At 41.4% G+C, this 16,183-nt stretch overlaps 1 protein-coding gene across 2 annotated transcripts in view; it reads right to left on the reverse strand.

Annotated features, from left to right (window-relative positions):
- Positions 1 to 7,253: 7,253 nt before the first annotated feature.
- The window catches only part of ipo13b (importin 13b), a 144,355-nt gene continuing 135,425 nt past the window's right edge, over positions 7,254 to 16,183 (reverse strand). For both annotated transcript variants that reach the window (XM_072273724.1, XM_072273723.1), the window contains one exon: positions 7,254 to 8,564. In XM_072273724.1, the coding sequence (XP_072129825.1) occupies positions 8,468 to 8,564 (97 nt within the window). In that variant the 3' untranslated portion in view covers positions 7,254 to 8,467. The remainder of the gene's footprint in view (positions 8,565 to 16,183) is intronic.

A 16,183-nucleotide genomic window follows, 5' to 3' on the forward strand; every position in this document is an offset into this window, starting at 1 on the left:
AATACAACTCTAAAATGCCCTGCAAAAATGCCTAGTAAATCCCATGTAGTACCATAAGCAGAGGAATAAAACAAAACACACCATCATCAAATTGAGAAATGTATAAGTAATGTGCGGACCAATTCTTTACCATCCCATCCACTTCAGTTGACACTTGAGGAAGCTATGGGCTTGTTATCTCAGAGCTGAGTCAAGCAATGACTTGACAGGTGTCCTTATAGAATCATATCTTAACACACGCAAAATGCTGGAGGAATCCAGTGGGCCAGGCAGCATCTATGGAAACAAATAAAATTGTGGGCTGACACCTTTCATCAGGACTGGAAAGGAAAAGAGGATAAAGCCAGAATAAGAAGGTGGGAGAGGGGAAGGAAGACAGGCTAGAAGGTGATAGGTGAAGCCAGATGGATGGGGGAGGAGGATGAAGTAAGAAGCTGGGAGATGATAGGTGGAAATCCCACTTTTTGCAGATGGAGTTCAGTGGGGGTCGCCTACTGTATCCAATGTGGCCTCCTCCATGTTGGTGAGGCCCGACACAAGATTGGTGAACCACATTGTTGAGCACCACCTGGTGGCCAGCCTTTTCAATTCCTATCCCCATTCCCATTCTAACATTTCAGTCTATGGCCTCTTCTTCTGTCGTGATGAGGCTACTCTCAGGATGGAGGAGATACGCCTCATATTCCATCTGGGTAGCCTCCAACCTTATGGCATGAACATCGATTTCTCCATCTTCTGATAACTTTTTTGCTCCTCCTCCTTTTATTTCCCACTCTGGCCTCTTATGTTTTCAGCTACTCATCACCCCCCCCTCCCCACCGGTGCCCTTCCTCCTTCCCTTTCTCCCATGGTCTCCTCTCCTTTCAGATCCCTTCATCTCCAGCCCTTTACTTTTTCCACTTATCACCTCCCAGCTTCGTACTTCATTCCTCCTCCCCACCCACAGACTTCACCTTCCAGCTTCTCCTCCCCTCCCCCCATCCTCCCCTTTCCTTTCCAGTCCTGATGAAGGGTCTCGGCCCGAAACATCAACTGCTTACTCATTCCTATAGATTCCTATAGATATCCCGAAACATCAACTGCTTACTCATTCCTATAGCCTGACCTGCTGAGTTCCTTTACTAATCTTGAATTGAATTGGCTTTATTTCTTACATACATGAGTAAAAATCTTTCTGTTACATCTCCGTCTAAATGTGCAATCATTGTAATTTATAATAAATAGAACAGTCAATGTAACATAGAAATACACTCAGATCAGTGTGAGTTAATCAGTCTGATGGCCTGATGGAAGAAACTGTCCCGGAGCCTGCTGGTCCTGGCTTTCATGCTACCGTACCGTTTCCCGATGATAGCAGTTGGAACAGTTTGTGGCTGGGGTGACTCGGGTCCCCAATGATCCTTCAGGTCCTTTTCTCACACCTGTCTCTGTAAATGTCCTGAATAGTGGGAAGTTCACAACTACAGAAGCACTGGGCTGTCCACATCATTCTCTGCAGAATCCTGCAATTAAGAAGTACAGTTCCCACACCAGGCAGTGATGCAGCCTGTCAGGATGCTCTCAATTGTGCCCCTGTAAAAGTTCTTAGGATTTGGGGGCCCATACCAAACTTCCTCAACTGTCTGAGGTGAAAGAAGCGCTGTTGTGTCTTTTTCACCACACAGCTGGTGTGTACAGAACACGTGAGGTCCTCAGTGATGTGGATGCCGAGGAACTTAAAGCTGTTTACTCTCTCAACCCCAGATCCATTGATTTCAATAGGTGTTAGCCCATCTCCATTCCTCCTGTAATCCACAACCACCACCAGCTCCTTTGCTTTTGCAACATTGAGGGAGAGGTTGTTTTCTTGACACCACTGTGTCAGAGAATATTTTTTCCCTGTAGGCCACCTCGTTATTGTTTGAGATTAGGCCAATCAATGCAGAGTCGTCAGCAAATTTAATTCGCAGAATATGCCTAGATAGTGGGTAATCAATTTGTAATAGAATAAAATTGGTTCAGATTTTTTTACATAGTAAAATGCTGAAAATAATAAATTGGGATCTAGACATTTAATTGCAAAGCACTCCTAATTTGGCTACATACAATTGAAAATGGACTTTTCTCCAGAGAAATTCAATAACCTGGTATGATTCGTTACATAACACTCAGAAAATTAGAAGGAATACATCTTGGGGCTTGTCACATTTGCAAATCAAGTGGACATTAATTATGCAAAGCTTCTTTTGGTACAGGAAACTAGTCTACGTTGTCTTGTGAGTAGCCATTTAAGAGCACTTTTTGAATAATATTCATTATTCATTCTATGCTGAAATGGAAATATTAAAAAATCCTATGACTGATCTGTGTGGTGTCCCAACACCTCTACATCCACTAGCCCCAGCCCAAACTATTCAATCGCCCAGCTAGCCCCATTACCCACTTCCAGCCCTTAGAAGCTCCAGTGTTCATCTCTACACCAAAAATGCAATATACTCCAGCCAGTCAAACCTCTTCCCACCTCTGCCCCATTCTAGGAACCTAATATCAAAGACCACAATCCTCATCAGCCCTCCAATCACTATTTTTCTCCCCTTATTCCTAGACATATTTTCCATTTATTGCAGTCATTGACACTTTGCATAAAATCATATAACATATCTTCCCAGTGTACATCATTTCCTTTAGTCCCTAGAATCAATGTATACTCTAATTTTGTTTACCTTATTCAGATAACTGCAAATTGTCTCAAAATTAGACCTTTGTATTTGCAACTTAATTGCATTTTCAAGACACAAATGTGAACTGCCTTTATTACTGTCAAGTAGAGTGGATGTACACCTCAAATTTTCTGAAATGGTTAATTACTATTAAAATGAATGCCTTTGGCACAGTGAAACACCAAGTCATCATGAAAATACTTAAAGATATTAATATCGATGGAAAAGATCTGAGAATAATCAGGAATCTCTACTGGCAACAAAGGGCAGCTATACGGATAGACAACGAGATTAGTGAATATCAGCCAATAAAGCGAGGAGTCAGACGGTTGTGTTCTATCACCAGACCTGTTCTCCCTGTACAGTGAAAACATCATAAGAACCATATAAGACCTACCTGGAATAAGTATAGGAGGATACAATATCAACAACCTCTGCTATGCAGATGATACAGTACTGATAGCAAACGGTGAAGTAAATTTATAGAAACTAGTATCTACCATCAACACAGAGAGCGAAAGACTTGGCCTAACCTTAAACAAAAAGAAAACTGAAGTAATGGTAATATCAAAGAAACCTGATATCGCAAACTGTAGGATCGTATTGGGAAATGAAATCCTGAAACAAGTTCACAACTTCAAGCATCTTGGGTCACGGGGAACATCTGATGGCAAATGCAAAACAGACATAAAAGCAAGAATAGCAATGGCAAGAACAGCATTTACAGAACTGAGAAACATCCTAACAAACAAGAAAATAGCAATTGACATCCCCCTTAGAACTCTCAGATGCTACATTCTTCCTATATTCTGAGATGCAACGGGACTTGGGAGTCCTCGTACAGGATACCCTTAAAGTTAACCTCCAGGTTGAGTCGGTAGTGAAGAAGGCGAATGCAATGTTGGCATTCATTTCTAGAAGAATAGAGTATAGGGGAAGGGATGTGATGTTGAGGCTCTATAAGGCGCTGGTGAGACCTCACTTGGAGTACTGTGGGCAGTTTTGGTCTCCTTATTTAAGAAAGGATATGCTGACGTTGGAGAGGGTACAGAGAAGATTCACTAGGATGATTCCAGGAATGAGAGGATTAACATATGAGGAACGTTTGTCCGCTCTTGGACTGTATTCCTTGGAGTTCAGAAGAATGAGGGGAGACCTTATAGAAACATTTCGAATGTTGAAAGGTATGGACAGAGTGGATGTGGCAAAGTTATTTCCCATGATGGGGAAGTTTAGTACAAGAGGGCATGACTTAAGGATTGAAGGGCGCCCATTCAGAACAGAAATGTGAAGAAATTTTTTTAGTCAGAGGGTGGTGAATCTATGGAATTTGTTGCCACAGGAAGCAGTGGAGGCCAAGTCATTGGGTGTATTTAAGGCAGAGATTGATAGGTATCTGAGTAGCCAGGGCATCAAAGGTTATGGTGAGAAGGCGGGGGAGTGGGACTAAATGGGAGAATGGATCAGCTCATGATAAAATGGCGGAGCAGACTCGATAGGCCGAATGGCTGACTTCTGCTCCTTTGTCTTATGGTCTTATGGTCTTATGGTCTATATTGATGTATGGCTGCGTGTCATGGACCATCACAAATGCAGTGGAAGAAAGGATCAATGCAGCAGAGATGTGATTCCTCAGAAGAATGCTATGCATATCATATACGGACAGAATAACCAACGAGGAAGTTCTACAGAGAATGAAAACATAACATACATTACTTAAAAAAATCAGAAAACAGCAATCAAAATTCTTTGGACACATCATGCAAAGAGAGACAATAGAACATTTAGTTACAACTGGAAAACTGGAAGGAAAAAGAAGCAGAGGCAGACAGAGAATGAAAATGACAGATGGAATAACATCATGGTTAGAAACAGAGGAGGCAACAACTACAATTTGGAGGGTCAGGGACCATGGTGGATGGAGAGACATGATTGCCCACGCCGAACAGCAAGGCACCTGAATGATGAATGATATAATGAAATCTTAAACATAGTTTGGGCTTACATTTCAACTGAAGATGACATTTTGACCCATCCTGTTTTAAAAACAATTTCTGAAACAAAGGAAATAATTGGCCACTATGTAATCACCTCTGACCAGCAGTTCCCTGGACAAATGCCAGTGGCATCCTCCAGACAGTTCATTTTCACTACCATACTTTGGAATGTGGAAGTTAAAGTACTCTAAAGGACTTCAGCATGCAGACTGCAGTGATACTGTGTGAAAATGCCATAGGCAGTCTTATATATTGGCACCAGCCAGGCCTGAGGTGAGTAGCAGAACCCTATTTACTTGAATGTGGTTATCAACTTTATATATAAACGTCAGTAAATCACTTACCTACATTTATTTTATTTTAAGTTTTTTTATTTACGTTTCACAGAATTGTATGTAAATGTCTGATGATCAGAGATAGTTGAAACCTAATAAAGGCCATCAGTATGTTTCTGGATGGGGCGTCAGGATCCACCAGCATGGCCCTAGTCACCTGCAGCCAGCTTCTCTCCACAGGGTGGCTGCAGTTTCCAGGCCTCAAGGTTGATTGGCACTTAGAGTTGCAAGTACACTACAGGAAATTCACAGGTAGGCACATACAGGCTGGGTAAAGATTGGTCCAGCCAAGAAATTGCCAGAGCAAACTGAGATCCAATAGCTTGAATGTAAGGAAGTAAACCACTGTTGGGGAAACAGCGTCACGAGTAATTCAGAAGAACAATTTTCTAGAAAGTTTTCGGTGTTTTTAATTGCAAAAGGAACTTAATCCTGCCCACATGTCAATAAGCAGAAGTTTTCAGTGGCCACTTTAATAGGTACACCTGCTTGTAAATGTAAGTATCATCTAATTAGCCAATCATGTGGCAACAACTCAATGTAAAAAAGCATGCAGACATGGTCAAGAGGCTCAGTTGTTGTTCAGACTAAACTTCAGAACGGGCATAAAATGTGATCTAAGTGACTTTGACCATGGAATGATAATTGGTGCTAGATGGAGGTAGTTTGAATATCTCAGAAATTGCTAATCTGATATTTTCATGCACAACTGTCTTGAGTTTTCCGAGAATGGTGCAAGAAACAAAAAAATACATCCAGTGAGCCGGCAGTTTCGTGGGCAAAAACATCTCGTTAATGAGAGAGGTCAGAGAATGGCCAGATTGCTTCAAGCTGACAAAAAGATGACTGTAACTCAAATAGCCATGTGGTGTGCAGAAGAGCACCTCTGAACGTACAACATGTCAAACCTTGAAGTGGATGGGCTACAGCAACAGATCATAAACATACACTCAATGGCCACTTTTTTTTAAGGTAGGGGAGGTACTAATAAACTGGGTACTGTGTTTATGTTCAAATTTTATGGGCTATTGTATATTTGGGATTCTTACCTCCAAGAAGTCCTAGACCATTGGTCTACCACAGATCAATATCACAGGTTTCTGAAGTGAAATCTCAAGTACCCAACTCAGAAAAAACAACATTGATTTAGTTCCCAGAGATAAACAGTACTGTGTAAAGTGTAAAACAATTATAATCCATTGGATTCACAGATGATTCTTATGTAAGATTAGTGTGGTGCGTGGCCAAGTGGTTAAGGCGTCGGACTAGTGATCTGAAGGTCGAGTGTTCGAGCCCCAGCCAAGGCAGCGTGTTGTGTCCTTCAGCAAGGCGATTAACTATACACTGTTCCAGTCCACCCAGCTGAAAATGGGTACCGGCAAAATGCTGGGGGTTAACTTCGCGATAGACTGGTGTCCTATCTGGGGGGGGGGGAGTCTCATACTCTCAGGTCATTTCACGCCACGGAAACCGGCATAAGCACCGGCCTGATGAGCCTATAAGGCTCGGGACAGACTTTAACTTATGTAAGATAGACGGCACGGTAGCATAGTGGTCAGCATAACACTTTGCAGTACCAGTTCCTCCCACTACCCATAAGGAGTTTGCATATTCTCCCCACGACTGCATGGGTTTCCTCACACAGTCCAAAGACCCACTGGTGGTAGGTTAACTGGCCATTGTAAATTGTCCTGTGAATAGGCTAGGATTAAATTAGGGGAAATGCAAGGTGGCTTGCCTTAAAGGACTGGAAGGTCTATTCTGCGCAGTACCTCACTCAATAAGTTAAAAAAAAATTAAAATTAAGTTCCATTTCCTATTCCTCTGTCTACTCATCTACATCCAAGTGAACAAAATAAGGATTCCACATAGCTACTCAAAAATATCACAGACTATTGCCAGTGACCCGAGCAGTATTTAATCCTTACCGAACACAAACAAAAGCACTTCAATAGTCACTTGTCTTTCCTGTACAGGATCTAGTTGTGCACAAAACAAACATCACTCTCCAGCACACTGACCACTCACCAAACAGGTCTTCATTCTTAAATACTTTTGAACATTCTGATGTCTTGTTAGGCATTTTATTAATGCAAGTTATTTCTTAATGATTCTTAAAACCTGGTTTTATAAACGAACATTATCCCAGTTCAGCTTTAAATCAGAGCATCTCAACTCAGAATTGATGATACTTTATTACAGACTATGGTATCTGCATATAAGTGTATATTTCACAATATCTCTTTACAAGTCAATTGGTGAAAATGTTAAAAGATATATTTCCATCTGAACCACAATGATTATTTGAGCTAAAAAAAATATGGGGAGGAAAAAAAAGTCACACATTTTTAAGTGAAGCTTTATTTCACAATAGAAAACAAATTGGCTGCAGTGTAATTTCTCATCAAGATTTCACTAGTGGGCTTCCTATATTATTTCCAGACTATATTAGATACCATGTTTTTGTGGATCTTCTAGAAAATCTAGAACAGGTAAATAAGTTACATGAACACAAGTATAGCTTGGAGTTACATCAAGATGATACCCTTTCTGACAGAAAGTAGCACAGAGAATGTACTGTACATTACAAAGGTTTAAAAGATGCAAAATGAAGTAGGGCTGTAACAAAGCTTTCAGAGCCTCAAAGCTTTAGCAGTTTTGCTGCTTTTTGTCAGTTTATTGATTTAATTATCCCTATTGTGGGATCTATCAGATCCTTTACCTAGGCCAAATCAATCTCTCTCTCAGATTGGATGACTGAAAGTTCCAGTAAATTTCTCCAGTGAGCTTCTTTTGAGTTAGCGTATAAAGTTTTGAAACTCAAATAGCTATTGTTACAGTTGCAAATAATGTTTTAAACTCTCAGATTGTTGCACCATCCTCAACTTTTACATTACAACAGGAATCCACATCACATCCATAATTAAATTAAAATGAAAAAATAAACTAAAATTCTAAATTTGTTTAAAATGGTTTGAGACATTGTAGCAGCATCACCAGTAATATTCCACAGTTGAATCATCTGGGATTAGCTCCCTCAAAAAAATATTGTTGTGTTTACAAAGTGCCAAAAATCACAGGACTCCAGCAGCAAGTTATATTGCTTCCATAAAGCTTTAATTATGACACAAAACATGTACACAAATTACTTACAAGTCAGGGGCAGCTTATGCCATAAATTCCCCGGCACATTTCCCTCTATTAAATGACCCAGTCCTATGACTGGTCACTTTAAAAAAATGCCTCATAATATGGCTACGTATGAGAGCAGGTATTCTTTTCTCAAATCGTGTGGTGCAAACACAAGCTTAGTTGATGCTTTAAAAACACATCTTTTACACTAGAATGCATTTTTACAGAAGGAAACGGTGCAAACGTGTTGAGAATGCAGGAAGCATGCTAGTAAGGAGTGACACTTCAACATAAATACTCAGCTTCAGTACTCGGCTGCATACTCTGTGCCATGAAGACCCCTGCACAGTAATGTGAACTCCTTAACAATGTCCTTTACTCTTCTCTTATTTACTCGATCTCTGTAAAACAGCAATAAAGTTATTTTGCAGCATTATTCCAAAAGCACAAAGCAATCAATTTGTAATGTATTCACCTACAGTACAGAATTACTTTAACTTCCTGTCTTATGACTCTGGCATACAGTTTGATACTAAACACCGGAAATGAAGATCTGCTTAAAATTAAAGGCTTATAACTTTGGTTTCAAAGATGATATTATTACCTTTAGTACTACAGCACTTTTGTTATTGAAAGCCAACTCAGTCAAATTACACAGAATCTACTTGAAGTACTTTAAAAAAAACTATCTAAAGACAATAAAATAATCACTGCTCACATTTTTTAGACTGTAATCATATTTGAACAAAAATAATGGCAGTTCACACTTCAGCTGGTCCTGGTCTGTGCAATATTTTAAATATTCTATGTTAAAATGTGCTGCACAAAAATATTTTTGTGGGAAAATCACTTGTGAAGGTCAATGCAAGTCTGATTGCCTGTTCCCCGAAATATACAATTTTCCTTCCAGACCCTTAATGCATGAGGCATTTGTACATACACCATGTGTCTAATGCATGCAGCGAAGACCCCTTCTTTCTATGTTTGCATACATGACCTACAAGCACCTAATCAAGTTAGAGCAGTGATGTAGAAAACAAATCATGCTTCATCTTAAAAGGGAATGTGCCTGAGCAGATTTCAGGCCATGGAGCACAGTGCTGAAAACAGGCAGGTCCATATTAAATTAAAGACAGCCATTTTGTGGCAACTTCCCATCAAAGATCCCACCAAGTTCCATCAACCTGACACTCCAGCACCTCAACAACAGTACAAAGCCCCACCCCCTCTTAACCCGATCACCCTCCACTTTCTAGCCTCAAATTCTGCAGAATTGTGCAATGTTGAACCCAAAAAATGATATTAATATGTTAGCCCATGGTGCACCTTCTGTTTAATGACTTCTTCCAGACACTGAAATGTGTCTAAGCTTTTTCAGTGTCCTTTTCATATTTTAGGCTGTAAGTGCATGCATTTTGTTTCCATTTAGACATGTAATACATAATTGACTCCACAGCTACTTAAGGTATTGAAAGTGGCTGAAAACCACTGGGCTCTTACAAGATTGATAAAGCCATTCTATTTTGTTAAAAGTTTTCAGGCCAATCCCTTATCTATTTATTTAGATTTTAGTCCTCCTCCTGCTTCCTGTTCTCATCCAGAATTTGAGAATTTCAGTCCCTTCAGAACATAAAACATTACAGCATAGGAACAGGCCCTATGACCCATAATGCCTGTGCCAATCTAATTAATTGCACCAGCCCACATATAGTCCATATCCTTCTTTTCACAGCCCAAGCATCTCAAATGTTGCTAATATACCCATCTCCACCACTTTACCAGTCACCTACTGATCTCTGTGTAACAAAACTTCCCTTGTGAATATCCCCCCAACCTTAAACTCATGTAGTCCAGTGTTTGACATTTTCACCCTAGGAAACAGACTCCATCTGCCCCACCTATGTCTCTCACAATTTTATATACTTCCTTCAGATAAATCTGAGCCTCTAACCCTCCAAAGAAAGCAATCCAGATCTGTCTAACCTCTCCTTATAGCTAACACTCTTTAATCCAGCCAACATCCTGATGGACCTCCCTTGCACCCTCTCCAAAAGCCTAACACCCTTCCTGTAATGCAGGATGTATGCAGTTATAGGACAAACATGCACACCCTGCACAGACAGCAGCAGAGGGCATGACCAAACCCAGGCCATTAGAGGTATTGGGCAGAAGCATTCACCGCTATGCTGCTATGCCCTTCAGTGCATGAAATTGACCCAAATCATTTATTCTGTCTGTCTCCCTCACACACACACACACACACACACACACACACACACACACACAGATGTTACTTGAAATGCTGAACATCTCCAGCATTATTTCTCAAAGAAAAGTACCCCAGCTTCCCATCTTTACAGATTTCCAGAATCAACGTTTTCAGACAATAACCATTTGAACAATTATTGACTTCATATCAGATTTCCAGCACCCACAAAATATTGCTTTGGTGCTTTCAATTTTGCTTATTTACCCCAATTATATAGGCTGGCACCTCCTAGGTAGGAAGAATTGCCTGTTCTTCTCAACCTATGAAATCTTTGAAACATTACAGAAAAGCCAATACTATTTTTACAGGAGTTGCAGACTTCACTACATCTCAAGGAAATTGTTGTTCATTGTGCATGCAATATTTTATTTGTGGGGTAACTGGAGAAGCAAAAATCATTTTCTTAGCAGAAAGGCAAACAAAATCATTAAAATGCTTTTATAGTGAAGACTCAGGTGAAGACTGCTAACATGAATACTGCCCATGAGATTCAGATCTCATTCCCAATAAATGAGAAGGTATTTTGCCTTATTAGAAAGCCTGAGCTTATTGCCCTATTGTCTACCAAACACGTACTGATAGTGACAATTTGATACGTGGAAGGGTTTATTTAAGATATTTGCTGAATTTTTTAAAATGTTCAAATGGACTTGGATCAATTACAAGTAATGTCAATTGGCAATTAATTTGTTTAAACCTAAATTCATATTTACCTAACTTACATGCATGGTGCTGCATATACCAGATGCAAATTGATGGAGTACAGATATAATGAATAGAAACATCTCTTGTAACACCCCTTACAATGATTGTATTGAAGCCAAGTCAAGAAGAATAAACGTCCTCAAACCCAAAAATAAAGCTTAGCTTCGCAAAATTTCAATATGTGAATGGATTAACATTTACCAAAATTATAGATGTTACGTAACCGGCAACATTGAGTATTAATCGAGACGGGTTTTATAAAAACAACCAAACATTTATTAAACATGTATAAATGATAAGGAAACAAAAACAAAGGAAAACTTTAACTGGAGGTTAATAGGTACGCAGCCGTTCCCCAACTCCACTCGGCTCTGGTTCTTAAAGCGTTAAATGCGAAAACAGTTCTTAAAGCGGTACAGTCAGATATAGTTCTTAAAGCGATAACTTCGAAAATCCAACAGCTTTACACATTCAATTGGGAGAGACTGCTCTGGAGAAGGATTTCTTCACAGACGCACCTTTACTGCTGGTTCTGTCCACAGGATTCCCGATGCTGAAAATAAACAGTTTAAATCGACTGACTTTAAAATCCTTTTAGAGAGAGAGCACCTTTTTGCATGAACTCATTGCACTTTTGCAAGAGTTATCTCAATGCAGGTTCTCTCCAACGAAGACTCAATAAGGTCAATTCTTTATTAAACTGCCAAACGATGCCGACTTCTCTCGATCCTTCACCGATGAATTCTTCACTCTCCCTTCAAAACTGTCGGAATTGAGTAAATTGGCACTTCCAGCCACAAATTTCCAGTCCAAATACAATACCTTGTAAGAGCACACACCTTCCATTTTAAAAATGAAACTGCATCACAAAAACAAACACGCAACAGAAACGGAGGCACAACACGTTCTACCTGGAAACCTACAAACTCAAAAACCTACTGCGTCACCTGAGTTGACCCTTATATAGTCACAGGGCACATATCATCACGTGACCTCACATCGGCGGAAAATCACATCAGATGACCTCCAAAAGACCATTACATCATTCTCACAAAAAAAAAGATCTCCTTGAGCATGTAACATAGAGAAGTGCAAAATATTTGGATTTTTGATAACTACTTACAAAAGATGAACAGGTACAGTTGCAAGAAAATGTTTGTGAACTCATAAGAACATAAGAAATAGAAGGAGTAGGCCATCTGGCCCATCGAGCCTGCCCCGCCATTCAACAATATCATGGCTGATCTGTCCGTAAACTCAGCTCCATCTACCTGCCTTTTCCCCATAACCCTTAAATCCCCTACTACGTAAACATTTATCTAACTATATCCTAAATATATTTAGTGAAGAAGCCTCAACTGCTTCCCTGGGCAGAGAATTCCACAGATTCACCACTCTCTGAGAAAAACAGTTTCTCCTCATCTCCATCCTAAATCTTCTCCCCTGAACCTTGAGGCAATGTCCCCTGGTTCTCGTCTCACTCACCAATGGAAACAACTTTCCTACTTCTATCTTATCTATTCCTTTCACAATTTTATATGTTTCTACAAGATCCCCTCTCATTCTTCTGAACTCCAGAGAGTATAGTCCCAGGCGACTCAATCGCTCCTCATAGGTTAACCCCTTCACCTCTGGAATCAACCTAGTGAGCCTCTTCTGCACTGCCTCCAAAGCCAGTATATCCTGCCGCAAGTATGAAGACCAGAACTGCACACAGTACTCCAGGTGTGGCCTCACCAGTACCCTGTACAGTTCCAGCATGACCTCCCTGCTCCTGGGTTCAATCCCTCTAGCAATGAAGGCCAACATTCTGTTTGCCTTCTTAATAACCTGTTGCACCTGCAAGCCAACTTCTTGTGATTCATGAACAAACACTCCCAAGTCCCTCTGCACAGCAGCATGCTGCAATCTTTCAACATTTAAATAATAATCTGCTCTTCTACTATTCCTTCCAAAGTGGATGATCTCTCAATTTACCGACATTGTATTCCATCTGCCAGACCTTGACCCGCTCAGTTAACCTATCTATATCCCTCTGCAGCCTCTCCACCTCCTCTGTACAATTTGCTTTTCCACTCAGTTCAGTGTCATCAGCAAATTTTGCTACCCTACACTCAGTCCCCTCTTCCTCAGTTATCCAAGGTTGGCTCTCCCCACACTTACTGTCCTTACTTTTGACTGGAATATACTTTTGTTGGACACTGTGACAAATCTCTTTGAAAGTATTCCACTGGTCCTCAACAGTCCTACCAAATAGCCTGTGCTCCCAATCCACATTAGCCAACTCCTCCCTCATCCTCTTGTAGTCTCCCTTGTTCAAGCATAATACACTAGTTTTAGATCTATTTCATCCTCAATCTGTATGCGAAATTCAATCATACTATGATCACTCTTTCTAAGAGGATCCCTGACTACAAGATCATTAATCTTACCTGTCTCATTGCACAGGACTAGATCTAAGATAGCATTTTCCCTTGAGGAACAAGCTGCGAACATGCTGCTCAAGAAAACCATCATGGATGCTTTCTTTGTAGTTATTTGGTTTTCTGCATTACTTACTCATAAAATGTGGTGATCTTCATCCAAGTCACAATAATAGACACAATCTGCCTAAATTAGTATCACACAAACAGTTGTACTTTTCATCTCTTTATTGAACACATTGTTTAATCATTCACAGTTTTGCTTGGTAAAAGTATATGATCCCTTGTATTTAATAACTGGCAGAACCTCCCTTAGCAGCAATAACCTCTAACAATCATTTTCTAGAGCTGCTGATCGGACCTGCACAATGGCCAAGAGTAATTTTAGACCATTCCTCCATACAAAACTTTTTCAGTTCAACAATATTTCTGGGATACCTTGCACGAACAGCCCTCTTCAGGTCATGCCACAGCCTCTCAGTTGGGTTAAGGTCTGGCCTCTGACCTGGCCATTTCAAAACACAGATTTTCTTCTTCTTAATCCATTCTGTTGTTGATATACTCTTGTGTTTCAGATCATTGTCTTGTTGCATCATCTCACTTCAGGTGACAGATCACTATCCTGACATTCTCATGTAAATTTTGAATCCATTGTTCCCTCAATGATTGCAAGCTGTCCAGGCCCTGAGGCAGCAAAGCATCCCCAAACCATGATGCTCCTTCCAACATGATTTTGCAGTTGGGATGAAGTTTTGGTGTTGGTGTGTGGTGCCCTTTTCTCTCCCCCAAACATAGTGGTGTGCATTTCTGTCAAGAATCTCAACTTATGCCTCAAGTGTCCACAGAACATTGTCCCAGAAGCATTGTGGAACAGCCAGGTGGTCTTTTGCAAACTGAGGGGTGCAGCAATGTTTTTTTTGGAGAGCAGTGGTTTCCTCCGTGCTGTCCTTCCATGAACACCATTCTTGTTCGGTGTTTTCCTTATAGTGGACACATGAACAGAGACTTTACCAAGTTCTAGAGATTTCTGCAGGTCCTTGGATGTTACCCTTGGGTTCTTTTACAAATCCTTCACCATTGCAAGTTATGCTCTTGGTGTGATCTTTGCAGGATGCACTCCTAGGAAGACTAGCAACAGTACTGAATTTCCTCCATTTGTAGACAATTTCTCTTACTGAAGACTGATGAACATTCAGGTCTTTAGAAATGGTTCTATAGCTTTTTCCAGCTTCATGCTTCTCTACAATTCTTCTTCCAAGATCCTCTGAAACTTGTTTTGACCGAGACATAGTGCACATAAACAGATCATTACTGAGAAGAGCAGGCTCCATCAGTAATCTGACTCTGTGTGTGTGTGTGTGTGTGTGTGCGCGCGTGCGCACGCGCACGGGGCATCTTTACAACCCACACCTCCAATCTCATCTCGTTGATTGGAACACCTGACTCCAAATAGCTTTTGTAGACGGCATTAGCCCAGAGGTTCACATACTTTTTTGAACCTAGACTGCAAATGTTTAAACAGCGTACTCTCGATGATTTCAATCTTTCTCAGAGCTTCGATCGACAAGAAATGGAGTCGATCATTTCTCTCCTGGGAAAAAGACTCTGGCTGTCCACCCAATCATCTTGTACACCTCTCATCCTCCTTCACTGACTGAAGGCAGCTCTCGGTCCTTTGGAAGTTGTGTGGCACGGACAGCAGTTTGCTGTCCTTCAGTCACTATCCTGAAGGAAGTAAGTCAGCTGCAGGGAGTTTAGTTCCTTACCCTGGGTCATGTCTCCCTCCTCACAAAATAGCCTTGGTGAAACTGGTTTGATGATTCGGCTCTGGAGTGCAGACGTAGATCCCTGCACTGTGCACCCAATACTGTGACCGAGACTCAGCTACAGGATGCAGACGTAGATCCCTGCAACGTGCACCCAATACTGTGACCGGGAATCAGCTCCAGGATGCAGACGTAGATCCCTGCAACGTGCACCCAATACTGTGACTGGGACTCAGCTCCAGGATGCAGACGTAGATCCCTGCAACGTGCACCCAATACTGTGACCGGGAATCAGCTCCAGGATGCAGACGTAGATCCCTGCAACGTGCACCCAATACTGTGACCGGGACTCAGCTCCAGGATGCAGACGTAGATCCCTGCAACGTGCACCCAATACTGTGACCGGGACTCAGCTCCAGGATGCAGACGTAGATCCCTGCAACGTGCACCCAATACTGTGACCGGGACTCAGCTCCAGGATGCAGACGTAGATCCCTGCAACGTGCACCCAATACTGTGACCGGGACTCAGCTCCAGGATGCAGACGTAGATCCCTGCAACGTGCACCCAATACTGTGACCGGGACTCAGCTCCGGGATGCAGACGTAGATCCCTGCAACGTGCACCCAATACTGTGACCGGGACTCAGCTCCAGGATGCAGACGTAGATCCCTGCAACGTGCACCCAATACTGTGACCGGGACTCAGCTCCGGGATGCAGACGTAGATCCCTGCAACGTGCACCCAATACTGTGACCGGGACTCAGCTCCGGGATGCAGACGTAGATCCCTGCAACGTGCACCCAATACTGTGACCGGGACTCAGCTCCGGGATGCAGACGTAGATCCCTGCAACG

The sequence above is a fragment of the Mobula birostris genome, chromosome 12 (genome assembly GCF_030028105.1).
Source record: "Mobula birostris isolate sMobBir1 chromosome 12, sMobBir1.hap1, whole genome shotgun sequence".
In the NCBI taxonomy this organism is placed as follows: Eukaryota; Metazoa; Chordata; class Chondrichthyes; order Myliobatiformes; family Myliobatidae; genus Mobula; species Mobula birostris.